Raw genomic sequence first — 17,860 nt, 5'->3', positions numbered from 1 at the left:
AGATTTTAGTCTATAAATTGGTTTGCAGACTGTCTTCAACAGAGTGATTTGCTTTCATTTTTTAACTCACGTCGGATAGTCAGATTCAGGGTGATTTGTTCGCGTTCATGTAAGATTCCGAGTGAGTAGTTAGCATATCAACGACGCCAAGTCAGATTTGGAGACAATAATAAGCAATGTTGTTCTGCATATCAGGATTATGTTTGCAGAAGAAGCATTGTACTTATTGTGAGTACACAGAAACAAAGGCACAACTCTGATCTGTTTGCTTATTTCGTAAATTAGTATCAATTCAGTGAATATGGAATAAATGATTAAAACACCTTCCACATATGACAAATATCTAATTAATGGGCCTAACTTACATTTGGAATGTAAGTCCCATAAATTCAAAACAGTCTTATTTGAGACAAAGTTCAAAAATATAAGTACCAAGGATTATGTTACATTTTCCCTCCTTACCCTTTGCTGAATGCTGATGTAAGGGAGATCTTAGCTATAGCTGATGTGTTGTTTTATTAAAATTTTGTAACCTTCTCATAAAAGGTTGACTTTGAAATTGTAGAGAAACGTTAGAGACTATTTGTAAAAGTCAAATGTTCTCCTTACTCTTCCACAGTTTTTTTTTTTTTTTTTTCACTGAAAATGCAGGTTTTCAATACAATCAGTAATGCCAACTGGTTCCAAAAGTTTGTTGTCAAGAAACACTATACAGTTGTTTCTTCTGATTTCATTAGACCATCAAATTACACTACAGCTGATAATTTCATTTCCTGATGCAAAAAAAGTAATTTTTTAAACTGAAGCATAGTTACTGTACACTATTATATAAGTTACAGGAGTACAATACGGAGATTCACAATTATTAAACGTTATAGTCCATTTATAGTTATTATAAAATATTGACTATATTCCCCCTGTTGTACAGTATATCCTTGTAGCTTATTTTATATCTAATAGTTTGTACCTCTTATTTCCCTACCTCTGTATTGCCCCTACCCACTTCCCTCTCCACTGGTAACCACTAGTTTGTTCTCTATATCTGTGAATCTGCTTTTTTGTTATATTCAGTAGTTGGTTGTATTTTTTTAAATTCCACATGTAAGTGAAATCCTACAGTATTTGTCTTTCTCTGTCTGACTTATTTCACTTAGCATAATGCCCTCCTAGTCCATCCATGTTGCTGCAAATAGCAAAATTTCGTTCTTTTTTATGGCTGAGTAGTATTCCATTGTGTATACATACCACATTTTCTGGAAAAGAAGTATTTTTAATACTAGAATGGCAATTCTGTTTAGATCCTATTTAGTTCATCATATTTATAATCTTATTCTAAACTGGCTAACTTTGTCACTAAGTTTAGTGTTGGTTGAACTCTATGCTCGTTTTCTCAGCCTGTTATTCTAGCTTTGAAAGATAGAACAATAATTACATTCTACTGGCTCTTGCTACACATGTAATAAATATTCTCTACGTAGAGGAATCTATAGAATCTGTATACTTTAGGCATTAGTTTTAAAATTTCGGAATGGTAGATCTCCATATGCTAAAGGATGCCATCATGAACTGGCGGAGTTCCTACTAGGCAGTCATAAACTGGAGAATCTGGTACTCCAAATGTTACTTGGCTTCCCCGCCAGACACAGAATCTTACCTTTATATACCTTAATAAAGTTAGTGTGCAGACCTATTAAAAATGACATTTCTGTTACTCTCTTTTACCAAGAAAGTAGAATAGGCACTTAATTTCTGAATGGTTCACCTTAGTTAATTTGTGAATTAGGAATGATGTGTTCTTTCTACTATTGTAGCAGTATTTATTGAGAGCTTATTCTGTTTCAGGTACACATTTTTCACAGCCATCATATCAGTAGTTATTCCCATTTTATAGATCAAAACACAAGGGGATCACACTTTTCCTAGGCCATGCAGTTAGGCCTAGACAGAAGTCAGATGGCTTGACTCCATACCAGTGTTTTAATGTTTTCATGATTGGTTATCAAATTTGGCTGTACTTCAAAAGCATCTGAGAGCTTTACCAAAAAAAACAGCCAGCACATGCCTGGGAATGGGCCCCAGACTAATTAAATCAGAACCTCTTGAGGGGTGAGGTTTCAACATTGGCATTTAATAGTATTGTTAAAACATCTTTGATGAGTCTAATGTGAAACCAGGGTTAAGAACCACCACCCTGTAATTATATTGCTTATTTTAGAATTAATTTTACTTAATTTGATAAAGTAATCTGATAGTAGGAGATAAAGCACGTATAAAGACTTAGGGCTAGAAAAGAACCATGGCAGAGATTTTACATACCTTCCTACATAAATGAAGCAACTTAATATATATGATTTTTTTTATACTAGAATTATTGGCCATACAACTTAATATACCAGAAGTAATGGAGGCCATTTATAAGGAGAAATTCAGAAAACTCTAAAACTATAAAAGTACACATAGTTTAATGAATCTTGTTTCTATATGGAATTTCAGACTTCAGTAATATCTCTAACTTTTCCAAGCTTTAGTTCATTATGATGTGTTTTAAAATGTTTGTCAAACTACTTATATTTTAATCATAAATATGGTACACATGCATAATTATAATCTTTTATAATAAAATAGTCAATAAAATGTTTCCATACTCTTAATTTTGAGATCTGGGTGATTCTGTTATAAATATAGATGAAACTATTATGAATGCAGACAGATATGTAAATAATTATATTCATCACATCTAATTTCATTGGATATGAGGTTATAAGAACATAAAGTAACATTTAACTTAATCTCAATTACATGTCTAGTTATTATCCTATTGTGGGATAAGAGAATGAGAAAATGTATCATGCTTGTGAACAGAAGGGATTAAATTAAGATTACCATGAGACTTCATCCTGAATCTCCTGAGCAAGCATGCTTACCTCACATTTATAATGTTCTCTTAATGAAATGTGGTTATTAAACTCAACACAGAGTTCTAAATGCAGGAGTTAGACAACCAAGCTTGGAATGGGTAGAACAGTTTGCTCATGGGAGTTGTTTTTAAAGCATGCCATTTGTAAAGCAAAAAAAAATATTTTGGTACACTGTTCCTTTTTTGTATGGTAAAAATCACAGAATTTCAGAGTTAGGAATGGAAATTCCTTTAGTTATATAGAAACTTAGAGAGGCAGCTGTGTTGAAGGTTATACAACTATATACAGCTAGTGACAGAACTAAAACCCCAGAAAGTTGTCTCCATTCCCTGTTCCTCTTTGCACTCTATCAGATTGCATGTTTACCTGAGGAGAAAACCCCAGATTTAAGAAATCTATTTACAGCTCCAAATTTCTTTCTTTCAAGCTTTGTCTTTCCAGACCACCAAACATTAAATGTAATAATATATATATATATATACACACACACACACACACACACACACACACACACATATATATATGTATATATATATTCTCAACAAACAGTTTTTATTGAAAAGTCAAGGCAGTATAATAGCACTGAATACTCTCTTTCTGGGATAGCAATATATTGTGTTTGTTTGTTTAAACATTTGTCACCCTCCTCCCCGCCCCCAATAAAAGAATGTTTAAGTGGGTAAAACTCTGTAAAAATATAAGCCTCGGAAATTAGAAAAATTTCAAGGAGAAAAAGCATTTAGTATTTAATTCATCGTAGATTGTTTATAGGAAGACAGCTAGTTTTGCTGATTATCCAACTCACATCTAGCTTTCAATTCTGGGAAGGTCCCTTGAAACCATCAGTAATGTTATGAGAGAAATCATGTGGTAGGTCTGATGATGTAATAAGAAATAGAACACAGGAGACTGTAAGAGTGGCCAAGATGACTTTTCTTACATGATAATAGGGTGGATTCTTAACTACTGACATGGTCACACCCCTGCTGATGGCAGAAAAGGCTTGTTAAAGGCATCGAGCCCATGGTTTTAGGCCCATCCTGCGTGCAGCAGGGCTGCGTTGTTACCACCAGTCCTCTCCATGGAGGCACTACACACCATAGCTACTTTTTCATGTATATCCTTGGCATGGCTGGTCGTTGCTTGGATAATAAAGCAAGGTCGACCTGTATTTTTGGTATTATACCGAGTTCGAGACCTCATTCCCACCAGTTTTTGATTGAAGACCAGTCGTTTTGGTTTAGCCTAGCTCAAATAGCAGCAAAGTCGGACTCTAGTCAGGTTAATGATGTTTTGCATCTGCCGAAGAGAAAAAATAATATTCCTTCTCCTCCCTCCCATTTGTTTAAGCAATATAGGATAAATGTTGAGTCTAAGAAAATCCTCAAGTCTGAAGAAACCCAACGTAACTCTAAGACTTAATTCCTTCCCAGAGACTATGCATAATCTCTATGGACATGTGTAACAGTAGTGATGGAGAAACTATGAGGTTTTCTAGGTTTCCCAATAATGTGGCCTTGTTATTTTGCAGGCAATGATTTCCCAGCCAGAGATATAGCCATATTCAAATATAAGCACACATCTGCATGCCCAACACTTACATAGATGCTCTTTGAATCATTCACCAAGTACACTCTAAGTGTGCCTCAAGGGTCTACTTTCTAAGCGTGTATTATACTTCATTAATGATGATTAAAAAAACCCTCCCTGTTACTCAGATTCTCAATGTTGGACCATGTACTGTATCCTAAACTGAAGCAACTTATCAAAATTGTGACACCTGAAATTTATGGTACTAATGCCATCTTTCAAAATACATACGAAAATACTACATCTCAATAGGTATGTGCTTAGTATTTTAGCATGGGGGATCGGTTTGCATGAAGTCAGAATTTGTTTAAATAGGACTATTGTATTTATAAAGGTATGTTACTGACTTTACAACTTGGCATCTTAAAAAGATAATGACATATTTTGGTGGATATGAATTTCCAAAATCCTTTGCCAGGTAGGAAAGGGAGAAACTGCATATAGGTTTTATGGCTTTTCATGAATAGGCCATTTCTTTTTGGTCAAAAATACGAAGAAAACATGTTAGATAGAGATGCTTTTAGATTCCTCATGCTTCCAGCAGCGAAAATACAAATAGTGCTCAAAAAATTCTTTTATATAGACATTTTAAAGGCAAAATTCTGAACATTACCTTTTTCATTGTGGGCCAAGGGAAAGTATATTGTGTTATAAGCCTATTTTTCCCTGCATACATGTTATTCACAGTGTTTAGTAAAACTAATGTTTCTGCTAAGAACTTTTGTAATGAAGATTATTCCACATATTAAAATTTTCAATCAAACTGGTTGAACAGTGAGAAAATATAGAGAATGCTGTATTTAATCTCTTAAAATTCTGCATGGCTATACATATTACCCCATTTATTTACCTTTTTGAAATACATAATGATGTATTTATTTTCAGGATTACAGCTCTACTTTACTCAAAATGCAGTTGTCTGGACCAAAATATCTGCTTTTTATGTTCTGTGGTATGGCAGATTACTATTGCATTGAAGCTTTTATTCATAAGATATGTACTACACAAGGATGTTAGAAACAGCTTTGCAATAAAGGAAGCTCTGTGGTGGAAGCCAAGGGGCAGTAGTGGATAAACTGTGCAAAAGGCTGCTTGTTTGGAAATCAAATTTAATTTAAAAGAGCTTTCAATCACTAGTTAATATAACTGCTTTAAATTTACAGACAGTGGGAGTAGCTCACCGTTACCCAAGTATGCTTCATCTCCCAAACCAAACAACAGCTACATGTTCAAACGGGAGCCCCCAGAGGGATGTGAGCGAGTGAAGGTCTTTGAGGAAATGGCGTAAGTAATGTCTTTTCTGTCAGCTGGGATCTGCAAAGCTGTAAAGCTTTTTACTGAGACCAGTTGATTACAGATGAATCAACTACTCCATCCAGCTGATAATGTGTTTCAAAAGCAAATTATGAAAAGAGAGTCGAATAGGCAAAAGAGATCTTATTGAAGGAGAATTAGAGTCTGTGTGCTGGAAATATGCTAATACAAAGAAACTTGGAAATTCATCCTTACTACCTAAAAGATTTATTTTTAATCATTAAGAATTTTCCTTTCAAAAGTTCTATTAATTTAGATGGATAAAAAGAAAAAGACATTTAGCAGCAAAGTGAATATCCATGTGTGGCTAGCCTTAACGATAGTGATACCACAAGCCAGAGGGAACTCGCTAACTCGTCTCCTTCCCTGTAGACACATCTAGCATGTGTATTCATTGAATTTAGACTTTCTGTTCACAGATTTTTTTTTTCTTTTTGAAAGTTCGGTACGTATAAAATAGAAATTAAAGGGAAAAGAGGTTCATGCTGTAAATACCTGGCAGAATAACTCAAAAACAGAGCGTGTGGCTCTTGGACTCACTCATCCCTTTGTCCCAGTGCAGGTGCCCTAGTGGAGGCTGCTGTATTCTTGTAACCTAGAAGGGGACAGAGATGGGTCCTGCAGGAGTTGATGGCTTAGTTCCCGGGGAAGGGGAGGAGAGGAAGGGCTTGTGGACGCTGTTCTGTTGGGCTGACTCATCAAGAAACTACTGAAACTATTTTTCCTGATCTGTGTTAGCAGAAGTATGTATAGAGATACAGAAAAAGGAGGAAATGCTTAAAACCAAATATATGATTGGGTAATCCCTCTCCCAATGTACTTAACAGAAAAGGTCATTTTAACATCGCATAATCCATGTTTCTAAATGAATGAAAGCAAACTAATCTCTGAAAAATTCTGTGTGCCCAGAGTCCTTTTGAAAATCCTTCTGTTTTAAATGTCACCTCAGTGCTGTGTACATCAGTAGTATGCCAGCTGACTTGTGCTATGGAAGATGTTTACCCCTCTGTGTACACTTAATTCATTCCCTGCCATCCACATTTTAGCTGTTTTAGAGAACTCCAATTAATTCAGAAAGTGCCTAACTTTTTAGTGATTGTAAACCTAATTTTGTTTTATGGTTTTAGGTCTCGCCAGCCTATCGCAGCCCCTCTCTTTTCATGTCCTGACAAAAACAAGGTTAATTTCATCCCAACCGGATCAGCTTTCTGTCCTGTAAAACTTCTAGGCCCTCTACTACCTGCCTCTGACCTGATGCTCAAGAACTCTCCTAACTCTGGCCAGAGCTCAGCTCTGGCCACGCTGACCGTGGAGCAGCTCTCCTCCCGGGTTTCCTTTACGTCTCTTTCTGATGACACCAGCGTGACGGGCTCCACAGAGGCCTCTGTCCAACAGCCATCCCAGCAGCCGCAGCAGCTCCTGCAGGAACTGCAGGGTGAGGAGCACATCTCCGCTCAGAACTACGTGATCATCTAAAGCAGAGGGGGAGCTGGCCTCTACCCTGTGTTCCCTGGATTAGGAACTAGATCTCAGACATCTATCTGCATGGAGTGACAAACTTCCTGACACCACCACCAACAGAATACTTATCAGCATCATAAAGTATCTCTTAACACTGATCTTGGCAGGGACGGAACTCCTATTCAGCAGTTTTTGTGGAAAGCAGTAATGCTTGCAAAAATGTGTGTATCATTCAGCATTTTAAGTGGAGACTATGCATTTCATAGTATGTTTGACAGATTAGTACTGTGTCCTGTGTTTTGTTCCAAACTCTTCAGTATAAATAAGCTCTATATCAGAAAGTTGCCTGTCTAAATAGAAAATGTCTTGCTGTGTTTTGTCCTATGGAAAAATACTGTACTTCAGAATTATGTTTACAATTGATCCAGGTGTTTGTTTCTAACTTCTGTAATACATACAATGCAAAAAAATAAATAAATAAATGGCCACAACAGTTGCACAGTGCCCACCCTATGGCCTAGCTTCAGGTACTTCAGTTGAAGTCTAAACTCAGGTAACTTGGAATGTATATCATATTGGGATATTAACTATTTCACAGCTAAAAAGCTAAAGAGGGAACATCACTCTTTTGCCTTTTCTTATTTTATGCATTTCCCTTTCCTCATTACATTCCACGTTCTTAGAATAAGAAGTGCATTCAACCCTAGGAGAACAGAAATCCTGGACATGGGTGAACATGAGGAGAACCAGCAAATCTGTGGTGTCTGACATCACTTTTGTCATGCAGTTACACGTAAAACAACTGTTGCATTCACTGTTTCAACATGTGTAAATGTGGCTTTTTTTTTTTTTTTACAAGTTCAGGTGTTGCTCAATTAATGACTGATACAATGTTGCAAATAAAATGTCCAGTACTAGGCTGTACAAAAACATTCCACCTTGTGTGTGTGGAATTTAATGACAAGAATGTCTAGGTCTAATTTCAGGATCAGTGCAGTTTCACAGGGGAATGGCTGAGGTTTTTTGTTTATATTGGCCATCAGGGTCATGAAATGCTACTGTTCTATCAAAAGGCATATTAATGTTTAGTTTCTCTTTTGGAAATTGTTTAATTTGCAGGTTAAGAAATGACACACTTTTGGTTATTGTTTTCCTCAAGCAGTTCAGGTGCATGAGTTGCATTCACACAGAGAGAGCATATGTGAGTCTCAGAATTCAACATAAGTAAGCAGGTTATGTGGTGACTTACAAATGCAGTAGTTTGAAGCTGTCTCTTCAAAGCCTCTCATAATAATACCATGAACAGTTCTGTTCACATTTTGGATGCACGAAGTAGAGCATAAACCCAAGTAAAGAGCCCTGAACTTGCAGACTCAACCTAACTTCTCTAAGTGTGAAGAGAGCCCTAGATATTCCTGATTGGTCAGTGGAAGAGCCCAACTTCAGACATTGTTTTCTGCAGCACAAAGAGAGTATTCAAGAGCAAAGGGAAGTTTCTTTATTTTTATTCCATTGCTTTCAGTTCAATAAAACTGTTTCATCTGCACCTGAAGTGTATGGCACAGTTTTCTTAAGAATTAGGGGAACAAGGTGCTTACAGTTACAGGAACGTTTCAGTTCCTTTCAGTCATTCCTGGGTTTTTCTTTGTTTTATTTTCTAAGGAGGTTGAAGAAGGAAGAGTTGATAAAGAAGAAAGCAACACCATTGACTTTCTTTTTTTTTTTTAAACAAATGATATATATGTGTGTGTATATGTTTGTGTGTGTATGTGTTCTGTGTATTATTTTGTCATGATCCCAATTATCTTCTTTCCACCAAAGTTTGCAGTAATATTCTCTCCTGAAGGTGCATTCTGGCTCCTTTAAATTAGTCAGTGTTATATTGTAGGAGACTGTCATGGGAAAGGACTCAGTTTACTTTCGCCATTTTCACAGGGGAACCTTTTAAAACAATCTATTCAGCAGAAGAAACCTTTAACCCTAATAATCTCAGGCCTTGATGAAAATACTATATTTTGTAGATTATGGTTAAAGGGAGAAAATATTAGTTCTGTAAGATAAATATGAGCTCCATTAACTTCTGATATCTGGTTTAGCATTACATAATGTGTTGATCTTATGCTCTGCTTTTGTCCAAATAAGATGCAATAGTATCAATATTAGTTTCTGAACGATGGACTGAATATGCTTTTTTTGGTAATGAAATCTGATGTACGATATTTATAGTGACATGTGCTTTTATTTTCTCATGAGAAAACTAAATTGTGTTGTACATTTGTTCTTAGCATATATTAAAGTTTTGAACCAAATGTGTTAAAGCTTATGCTTTGCCATGTAAATTTCCCAGAAGTTGTTGAGCTCAAATGTATCCTACATCCAGCTGTAGAAATTTGTCAGAAATTGTTTAAATTTTGTATATAGTTGTACTGTTTAATTCTAGCCACTGCGCTGAACAGTATTCGAGTTACCATACAATATGGCTTTACACAAGGAAATGTGTGGCTTTTGTTTTGTATTTTTTCAGTATAGAAGTTCCTGTGTCTTCTTATTTAAATAAAGTTATTAGTAAAACTGGAATAGTTCACGTATGTTTTTGGAAAGACTGAGCTTTTTAGCATCTTACCTGACAGGGATGAATTCAGCTTAGGGAAGTGGCAGTATTCAGTACTCACTCAGTTCCTGACCTGCATCTCTGGGTTGTAGGTAGTCTGACTGGATCTGATTTCCACAGCCTGGTTTCCTCTTGACATTTAATGTACACACTTTCCATCACAAGGTAAGAAGCTAGATGTCTGAAGTTCCAAGTCTTTGTTCTGCTCCCAGCTATGAGCACCTTAAAAAGAGAAAACATTGTCCCCATGTTGTTATTTTATGCCTAAGAATTATTTATGAAAATAAGTTGTTTAAGTTCAGTGAAACCACCACAAAGGAAGTTGCAGCAAAATTTTTAAAATTTTCACTCTTTTTATATATGTTTTCAGGATAATAGGGAGAAAAGCTTTACGGAACAAAGGAGTGTTGATGTTCTTCCCAGTTACCCAAATAGGGTCATCATAGGCCACGTGCTGGCTTGAAAGCAGAAACAAACCACTTTGAGAAATAATTTACCAGCAGAGTATTCTTCGTTTCCGAAGCACATCTCACTAAAGAGATTAATAAGATTTGACTTCTAAATTGAACTTAAAAATAACGACTTAGTAGCTGTGTTTCAGGCCTTAAAAAAATAAATATAACTTTTTAATAGTGAGTTTGATCTTCTTCAGGACAATATATGATTTAGGCAGGAAATTATCTACCTTATGCAAGTTAGAAAAACTCCATTGCAAATGAACATGAAGGAAAACTGGAATTCTCAGCCCCATCTCTGCTTGACTTGATCAGATAATAAGCTTAATATTAAATGGCCCTGAGAAACAAGTCAGTATTTGCAAAATCAAACCTAAGGAACAAGGAAGGGGAAATCAGTTGTAAGAATTTACATGTTTAACACTATGTTAGCTAGAAATAATCACTTAAAGTTTATTTACGAATATCGCAAAAATAAATATTCACCCCCACCCCACAGTGTGAGGTGAGGTCCCTTCTAGCTCTCAAGTTCAGTTATCCCCGACAAATTCCCTCCTGCTCTCTATGAGCAGCTTCCATCTTCTACCCCATCTTTGGCACTCGCAAGTCTTTCTTCCCCTGTAAAATCACTCCTTTGGGGACCTCAGGGCTCCATAGAGCTGCAGGAGCTTTGTGAAGATAGATCCTGTAATTCACACCTTGAGTCAAAAGCTAAATGCCATAGGCTACTCCCACGGTTCCAGTTGTCTGAAAAGCATCTCCTCTCAGACTTCTTGCCTCATTTCAACTGCAGTGATTAAATGCAACGAAGACACTCTCTTGTCCCCATCACACCAAATCAGCTCTTCTCCTTTACACTCCTATTCCTCCTATTTCCCAAAAGACAAGGACTGGAATTCTATGTCCTGAAGTTTTCTCCACCTAAATCAGAGTTGCCTTTCTGTCTTCCTATTATCTCACCACTAAATATCAAGCTGCAGAGACATGATGGTGGCAGATTAGACAGCTGTGCCACGTGGATGAAATTTCTTTTGAAATAGGATTCTAATGGCAAGGAAACAAAATAAGTTTGCTGGACTTCCAATAACCTCTATAGCTGTAGACCAGGGATCAACCAACTACAGCCCATGGGCCAAATCCACCCCAATGCCTATTTTTATGAATGTTACTGGAACAAAGCCATGCTCATTTGCTTATGTACTTCCTATGGCTATTCTGCTGTACAATGGCAGAATTAAGTAGTTACCACAGAGACAGTCTGGCCCACAATGCCTACAATATTTACCATCTGGTCCTTTACAGAAAACATTTACTGACCTCTGACATAGACTAAAGACTAAACTAGATTAGGTAACTTGTGTCATAAACATAAAGACTAAACTAGATTAGGTAACTTGTGCCATAAATGTGGTGATTTTAAAAATATGGCCACATGGGCTTCCCTGGTGGCACAGTGGTTGAGAGTCCACCTGCCGATGCAAGGGACGTAGGTTCGTGCCCCGGTCCAGGAAGATCCCACATGCCGCGGAGCGGCTGGGCCCGTGAGACATGGCCGCTGAGCCTGCGCGTCCGGAGCCTGTGCTCCGCAACGGGAGAGGCCACAACAGTGAGAGGCCCGCGTACCGCAAAAAAAAAAAAAAAATATATGGCCACAGTCTCTTCAGCAAGTGGTATTGGTAAAGCTAGACAGCCACATGTAAATAAATGAAGTTAGAATATTCCCTCATACCATACACAAAAGTAAACTCAAACTGGCTTAAAAACTTAAAATATAAGACATGACATCATAAACTCCTAGAAGAGAAGGTAAGCAAAACATTCTCTGACATAAGTCATAGCAACGTTTTCTTAGGTCAGTCTCCCAAGGAAATAGAAATAAAAGCAAAAATAAACAAATGGGACTTAAAACTTATAAGCTTTTGCACAGAATAAACAAAACAAAATGAAAAGACAGCCTACGGAATGGGAGAAAACATTTGCAAACGATGAGACCAACAAGGGCTTAATCTCCAAAATATACAAATGCTCATACAGCTCAATAATAGAAAAACAAGCAACCCGATCAAAAAATGGGCAGAAGACCTAGACATTTCTCCAAAGAAGACAAACAGATGGCCAACGGGCATATGAAAAGATACTCGACATCGCTAATTATTAGAGAAATGCAAATCAAAACTACAATGAGGTATCACCTCACACCATTCAGAATGGCCATCATCAAAAAGTCTACAAATAATAAATGCTGGAGAGGCTGTGGAGAAAAGGGAACCCTCCTACACTGTTGGTGGGAATGTAAATTAGTGCAGCCACTATGGAGAATAGTATGGAGGTTCCTTAAAAAACTAAAAATAGAGCTACCGTATGATCCAGCAATCCCACTCCTGGGTATATATCCAGAAAAGACAAAAACTCTAATTTGAAAAGATACATGCATCCCAGTGTTCATAGCAGCACTATTTACAATAGCCAAGACATGAAAGCAACCTAAGTGTCCATCAACAGAAGAATGGATAAAGATGTGGTGTGTGTATGTATATATCCATTGTATGTATATGTATTAGCCATTAAAAAGAATGAAATAATGCCATTTGCAGCAACATGGATGGACCTAGAGATTATCATACTAAATGAGGTCAGTCAGAGAAAGACAAATATCATAGGATATCATATGTGGAATCTAAAAAAATGATACAAATGAACTTATTTACAAAACAGAAACAGACTCACAGACATAGAAAACAAACTTATGACTACCAAAGAGGAAAGAGGAAGGAGGGATAAATTGGGAGTTTGAGATTAATAGAAACACACATATAGAAAATAGATAAACAAGGTCTTACTGTATAGCACAGGGAACTATATTCAATATCTTGTAATAAACTATAATGGAAAAGAATCTGGTATATATATATATATATATATATCACTTTGCTGTACACCAGAAATTTATACACTGTAAATCAACTATATATATATATATATATATCCACAAACTTTTTTTATATTCCTCCCTTCCAGAGGTAGAGCTTTATTTTCCTCCCCTTAAGTGTGGGCTGGACTTGCTTTAGAATAGAATACAGAAGTCACTTTTGAGCTTAGGTTATAGAAAGACAGGTTGCTGTCTTGCATGTGCCCTCTCCTGGACCACTTGCTATGGGGAAGCTATTTGAGCGGATACTCAGGAAGTCTATGGAGAGACCCACAATGCAAGCCACAGAGTCCTCTGGCCGCCAGCTAGCAGGGAACTGGGGCCTCCTGCCAGCAACCGTGTGAGTGAGCTTGGAAGCGGCTCCTCCAGCCCCAGTCAAGCCCTGAGATGCCTGCAGCCCCAGCCCACAGGTTGACTGCTGAATCTCATGAGAGGCCTCAAGCCAGACCAGCTAAATCACTCCTGGGTTCCTGACCCTCAGAAACTGTGAGAGAATGTTTTTGTTGCTTTAAGGTGCTAAGTTTGGGGATAATTTGTCACATAGGGTTAGAGAACTGATACAATACAGCAGCTGCCCTCCGTGCCTGTACCTACACACATATACCCATTACTGCCACCAATGTCACCTAGAGCAGGGGTCCCCAACCCCCAGGCCATGGACCGGTACCAGTCTGCAGCCTGTTAGGAGCCCAGCAGGAGATGAGCGGCGGGTGAGTGAGCGGCGCTTCATCTGCTCCCCGTCACTCACATTACTGCCTGGACCACCGCCCCCCGCCCTGCATCGCTCAAATTACCACCTGGACCACCCCCCCCACCACCCGCCCTGGCTTCTGTGGAAAAATTGTCTTCCATGAAACTGGTCCCTGGTGCCAAAAAGGTTGGGGACCGCTGACCTACAGTCTTACTGTATCATTCTGTCCTCTGTGTCCAGAAAAGGAGGCTTGCCTTTTTGGAATGGACACTTCTTGAATGAAGCCCATTTGGACTAGGTCCTAGACAAAGCTTTCTCATATAAAATTTTGCTATTTGAACAACTCACATGATAGTAAGTCTACTAGATGTGCCTAAAAGTTGTCTGACACTATACCATCTTACCTAAGACAATCCAACGGAGGGAAAAATTAAACACTTACAGGAAAGGATTCCCCACGGGAAACAATGCAAAAAGAGGGAGGACAGGTGATCAGTTTTAAAAGCTGGAAAAGAAGAAAAAGCAGAATCTCTAGAGAAAATGAGAAATATTTCCATCTCAAATATCTTTTTTTTTCCTTTAGTGAACAGGAGGCTGGTGACCCATTGATTCTAACGGCCTATTCCATTCCAGAGGCATTTGCATCTCTCAGGAGAGGAACATTTTTTCAAAGGTTCCAGATCAGTTGGGTGATGACCCCTCTCATTCAAAAAAGCCATTTTCTTAAAAATGACTAAGAATTTGAAATAATTAGATCATTTTCCCTCCAAAAGATTTTCTGATAATAAGAAATGGGTCCCCTTTCACACTACAGATTCTACTCAAGTTTTGGCATCAGTTTTAAGCAGGACTTTGATGACATCCCTTGAGCCAGATCTGGGTGTGGGCCTGCAGGCAATGGATGTTATTTCAAACCACTGTCGGGAAGCAGACTGGATAAAAGGTGGTTGGAGGGCTCCACAAGGACCTGCCAGACGGAGAGAAGGGTTCATGTGGGAAAGGCAAACCATTTCTCAGGTTTTCTATTCCACTTTGTAAAGGAAAAGGGTTATACTCAAGGGATAGAAGTTAACAAAGGCCACTGCTCATGTGTTGCAATCAACAGGCTGCCATTTTTCATATGGACTGAAATCCAGGCAAACAGGGTAATCTTAACTCACTCTCCATTCACCTGCCCGTCTGATTACAGACAAACACCTGGTGTGGTCTCCCTTGCTTCCCTTCCCAATTGACCCCCCATGGAGCTTTGAATGAAGAACCTATTTCGTTTTGAACCCCTGACCCTTTCTCCTGATCACTCTGCTAAATTCAGGTCCTGCAGGAAGACAATAAAGAGGTAGGAAGAGGAGGCCAACGATGGTTACACCTGGGGAACAGGATCTGTGGGTGGGGCAAGGAGAGGGCTGAGGTGAGCTTTCACAATATTCATATGCCCTATTGAAATATTTGATTCTTTTCTTACAATGAGCATGTATTCCTTTAGTAGTGTTTTCTAAAAGAAGACAAGGAAGCATCATGACCTTCATCTTTGCACAATTGTTGGCAGTCCTCTTCCCTCTGCCTGCAACTGCCTTCTTACTATCCATTCATCATTCCTGCGCAGGAAGTGCATATGACTGGACTGCTTCACATACTCCTGATATAAAGACAAGGTGAAATTCAAGGGGAGTGGTCAACATGAAAATAAATGTTTAGCCTCACTAATGATCAAAGCAATGCAAACTGAAACCATTTGTTTCCTTTAAACTAGCAAAGATTAATAAGAAGGATAATATTCAGTGCTTAAGGGGGCGGCGGGGATATGGTCACCCTCACATATGCCATTAGAAGAATAAATTGGTACAGCTTTCTGAATAAGAACATGGCAGCACTTACACAAACCAGTGTGGCCCCGTAGTTCTGTAAAAACACATATATATGTGAGTTGAAAAAAGACATGAAGAAGGTACAAAAATTAATAGCGGTTACGTCTAGGTTGCAGATAATCTGTATTTAACATTTGCATTTCTGTTTTTCTATGTTTTCTTTAGCAGCAACTATTAGCCTTATGACTTGAGAGAAAATACATGTTAATTTCTAAATATTAAGGGAGGGAAAAAAGTATGGAGGAAAGGAAGGAAATGCTAGCAAAAGATTTAGTTTTAACCGAAATGAGCCGCAGATCTCTTAAAATCAAGGTGGATTGAGAGAAGGTTTGGTACAGTGAATTTTGCCCCAGCAGGAGAATCCGAAAATGACATAGAGTTTCAGATGTTTTCCTCTTAGAAAAAAATGGCCTCAACAGTTTCATACTCGGGTAAAGAAGATTAAATGATTTAAGCCTGGGTATAAATTGGGAGTTTGGGATTAACATATACACACTACTGTATACAAAATAGATAATCAACAAGGACCTACTGTATAGCACAGGGGACTACACTCAATATACTGTAATTACCTAAATGGGAAAAGAAACTGAAAAGGATTATATATATATATATAACTGAATCGCTTTGCTGTACACCTGAAACTAACACAACATTGTAAATCAACTCTACTCCAAAATAAAATAAAATTTTTTTAAGGATTTAAGCCTGGATTGGAGTTGCAGGTGCATTTGGGAAAGGCTGCAGCTTTAGTTCTGAGGACAGAGCATTCCCTGGAGTGTGGAGCACAGTAACAGCCCTCCCTCCACTCAGCTGAGATGGATTTGTGAAGTGGGCACCAGGATCCCAGCAATCTGTCCTGTTGTTTACATTTCTTGAACTGCCTCACCTAGAAAACTGAAAAGGACCCCCTGCCCCAAACAAACTATAGAAACCTGAAAATGGCCAAGAGATTGTTCTTGAATGTGATTCCTGTTTCTTAGTACATTCCTTATTGAGGGTTGTTGTCTAGTTTTACAGATTGCCTAAAGTGGATACATGTGAGATGGACTCTGACCAGGATTTGGATCAGAGGAGATTGGGAATCAAAGCACTAGACAAGCTGCAGTGAAGTCCTTGGCTTGAGAATCACCACTGTAGGAGGACTCGGCCCCTCCTATTTGTCTTTGAATCTGTAGCTGGCAGAAGCCAACTGGGTGGAAAGCAACTTGGGACGTTTCCTTATTTCTCCTTTTTGGCAAGTTTCTGCCCCTTATTCACCAAACTGAGTCTCTGAACTTTGCCATCTGTGATTTTGGTCAGCTGGCAGGCCACACCTGGTAGAAAACCATGTCTCTCCCACATCCTGGGACCCAGAAGCAATGTGGCATAAGGGTATATGGTCCAGGTTTGGCATCACACAAGAGTGAGTGATGACCCTGTGACCCTAAGAGTCTTGGTTTGTAAAATAGAGATAATAATGCTTAATCTGCTTGGGCTGCCATAACAAAAGACCACAGAATAGGTGGATTAAACAACAGAAATTACTTCTCACAGTTGTGGAGACTGGAAGTTCTGGATCAAGGTCCAGCAGAGTTCATTTTCTAGTAGAGACTCTTTCTGGCTTGCAGATGGCTAGTTTGTCCTCACATGGCCTTTGCTCTGCACCAGTGTCTCTTCCTAGGGTGCTAATCCTATCAGGTCAGGGCCCTGCCCTTCCTCATGATCTCATTTACCTTAATTACCTCCCAAGGCTGAATTTCCAATGTAGTCACATTGGGGGGTTTAGGCCTTCAAAATATGAATCTCTGGGGAGACACAATTCAGGGCAAGCAAATACCTACTTCCATTAGGAAAATGCAAATTAGAACCATGAGATACCACTTTATACCTGCTAGGATGGCCATAACCAAAAAGACAAATAATTACAAGTCTTGGTGAGGATGTAGAGAAACTGGAACTCTGATACACTACTGGTGGGAATGTAAAATAACGTAGCCACTTTGGAAAACAGCCTAACAGTTCCTCAAAAGTTTAAGCATAGAGT

At 38.3% G+C, this 17,860-nt stretch overlaps 1 protein-coding gene across 1 annotated transcript in view; it reads left to right on the top strand.

Annotated features, from left to right (window-relative positions):
* GLCCI1 (glucocorticoid induced 1) overlaps window positions 1–9,852 on the top strand; it is a 118,655-nt gene extending 108,803 nt beyond the window's left edge. The window contains exons 8-9 of the mRNA XM_024767020.1: window positions 5,672–5,792; window positions 6,950–9,852. Coding sequence (XP_024622788.1) covers window positions 5,672–5,792; window positions 6,950–7,298 — 470 coding nt within the window. The 3' untranslated portion in view covers window positions 7,299–9,852. The remainder of the gene's footprint in view (window positions 1–5,671; window positions 5,793–6,949) is intronic.
* Window positions 9,853–17,860: the final 8,008 nt, after the last annotated feature.

Source organism: Neophocaena asiaeorientalis, unplaced genomic scaffold, assembly GCF_003031525.2.
Source record: "Neophocaena asiaeorientalis asiaeorientalis breed wild unplaced genomic scaffold, Neophocaena_asiaeorientalis_V1.1 scaffold70, whole genome shotgun sequence".
Lineage (NCBI taxonomy): Eukaryota > Metazoa > Chordata > Mammalia > Artiodactyla > Phocoenidae > Neophocaena > Neophocaena asiaeorientalis.
This window is presented reverse-complemented; position numbering and strand designations above follow the sequence as displayed.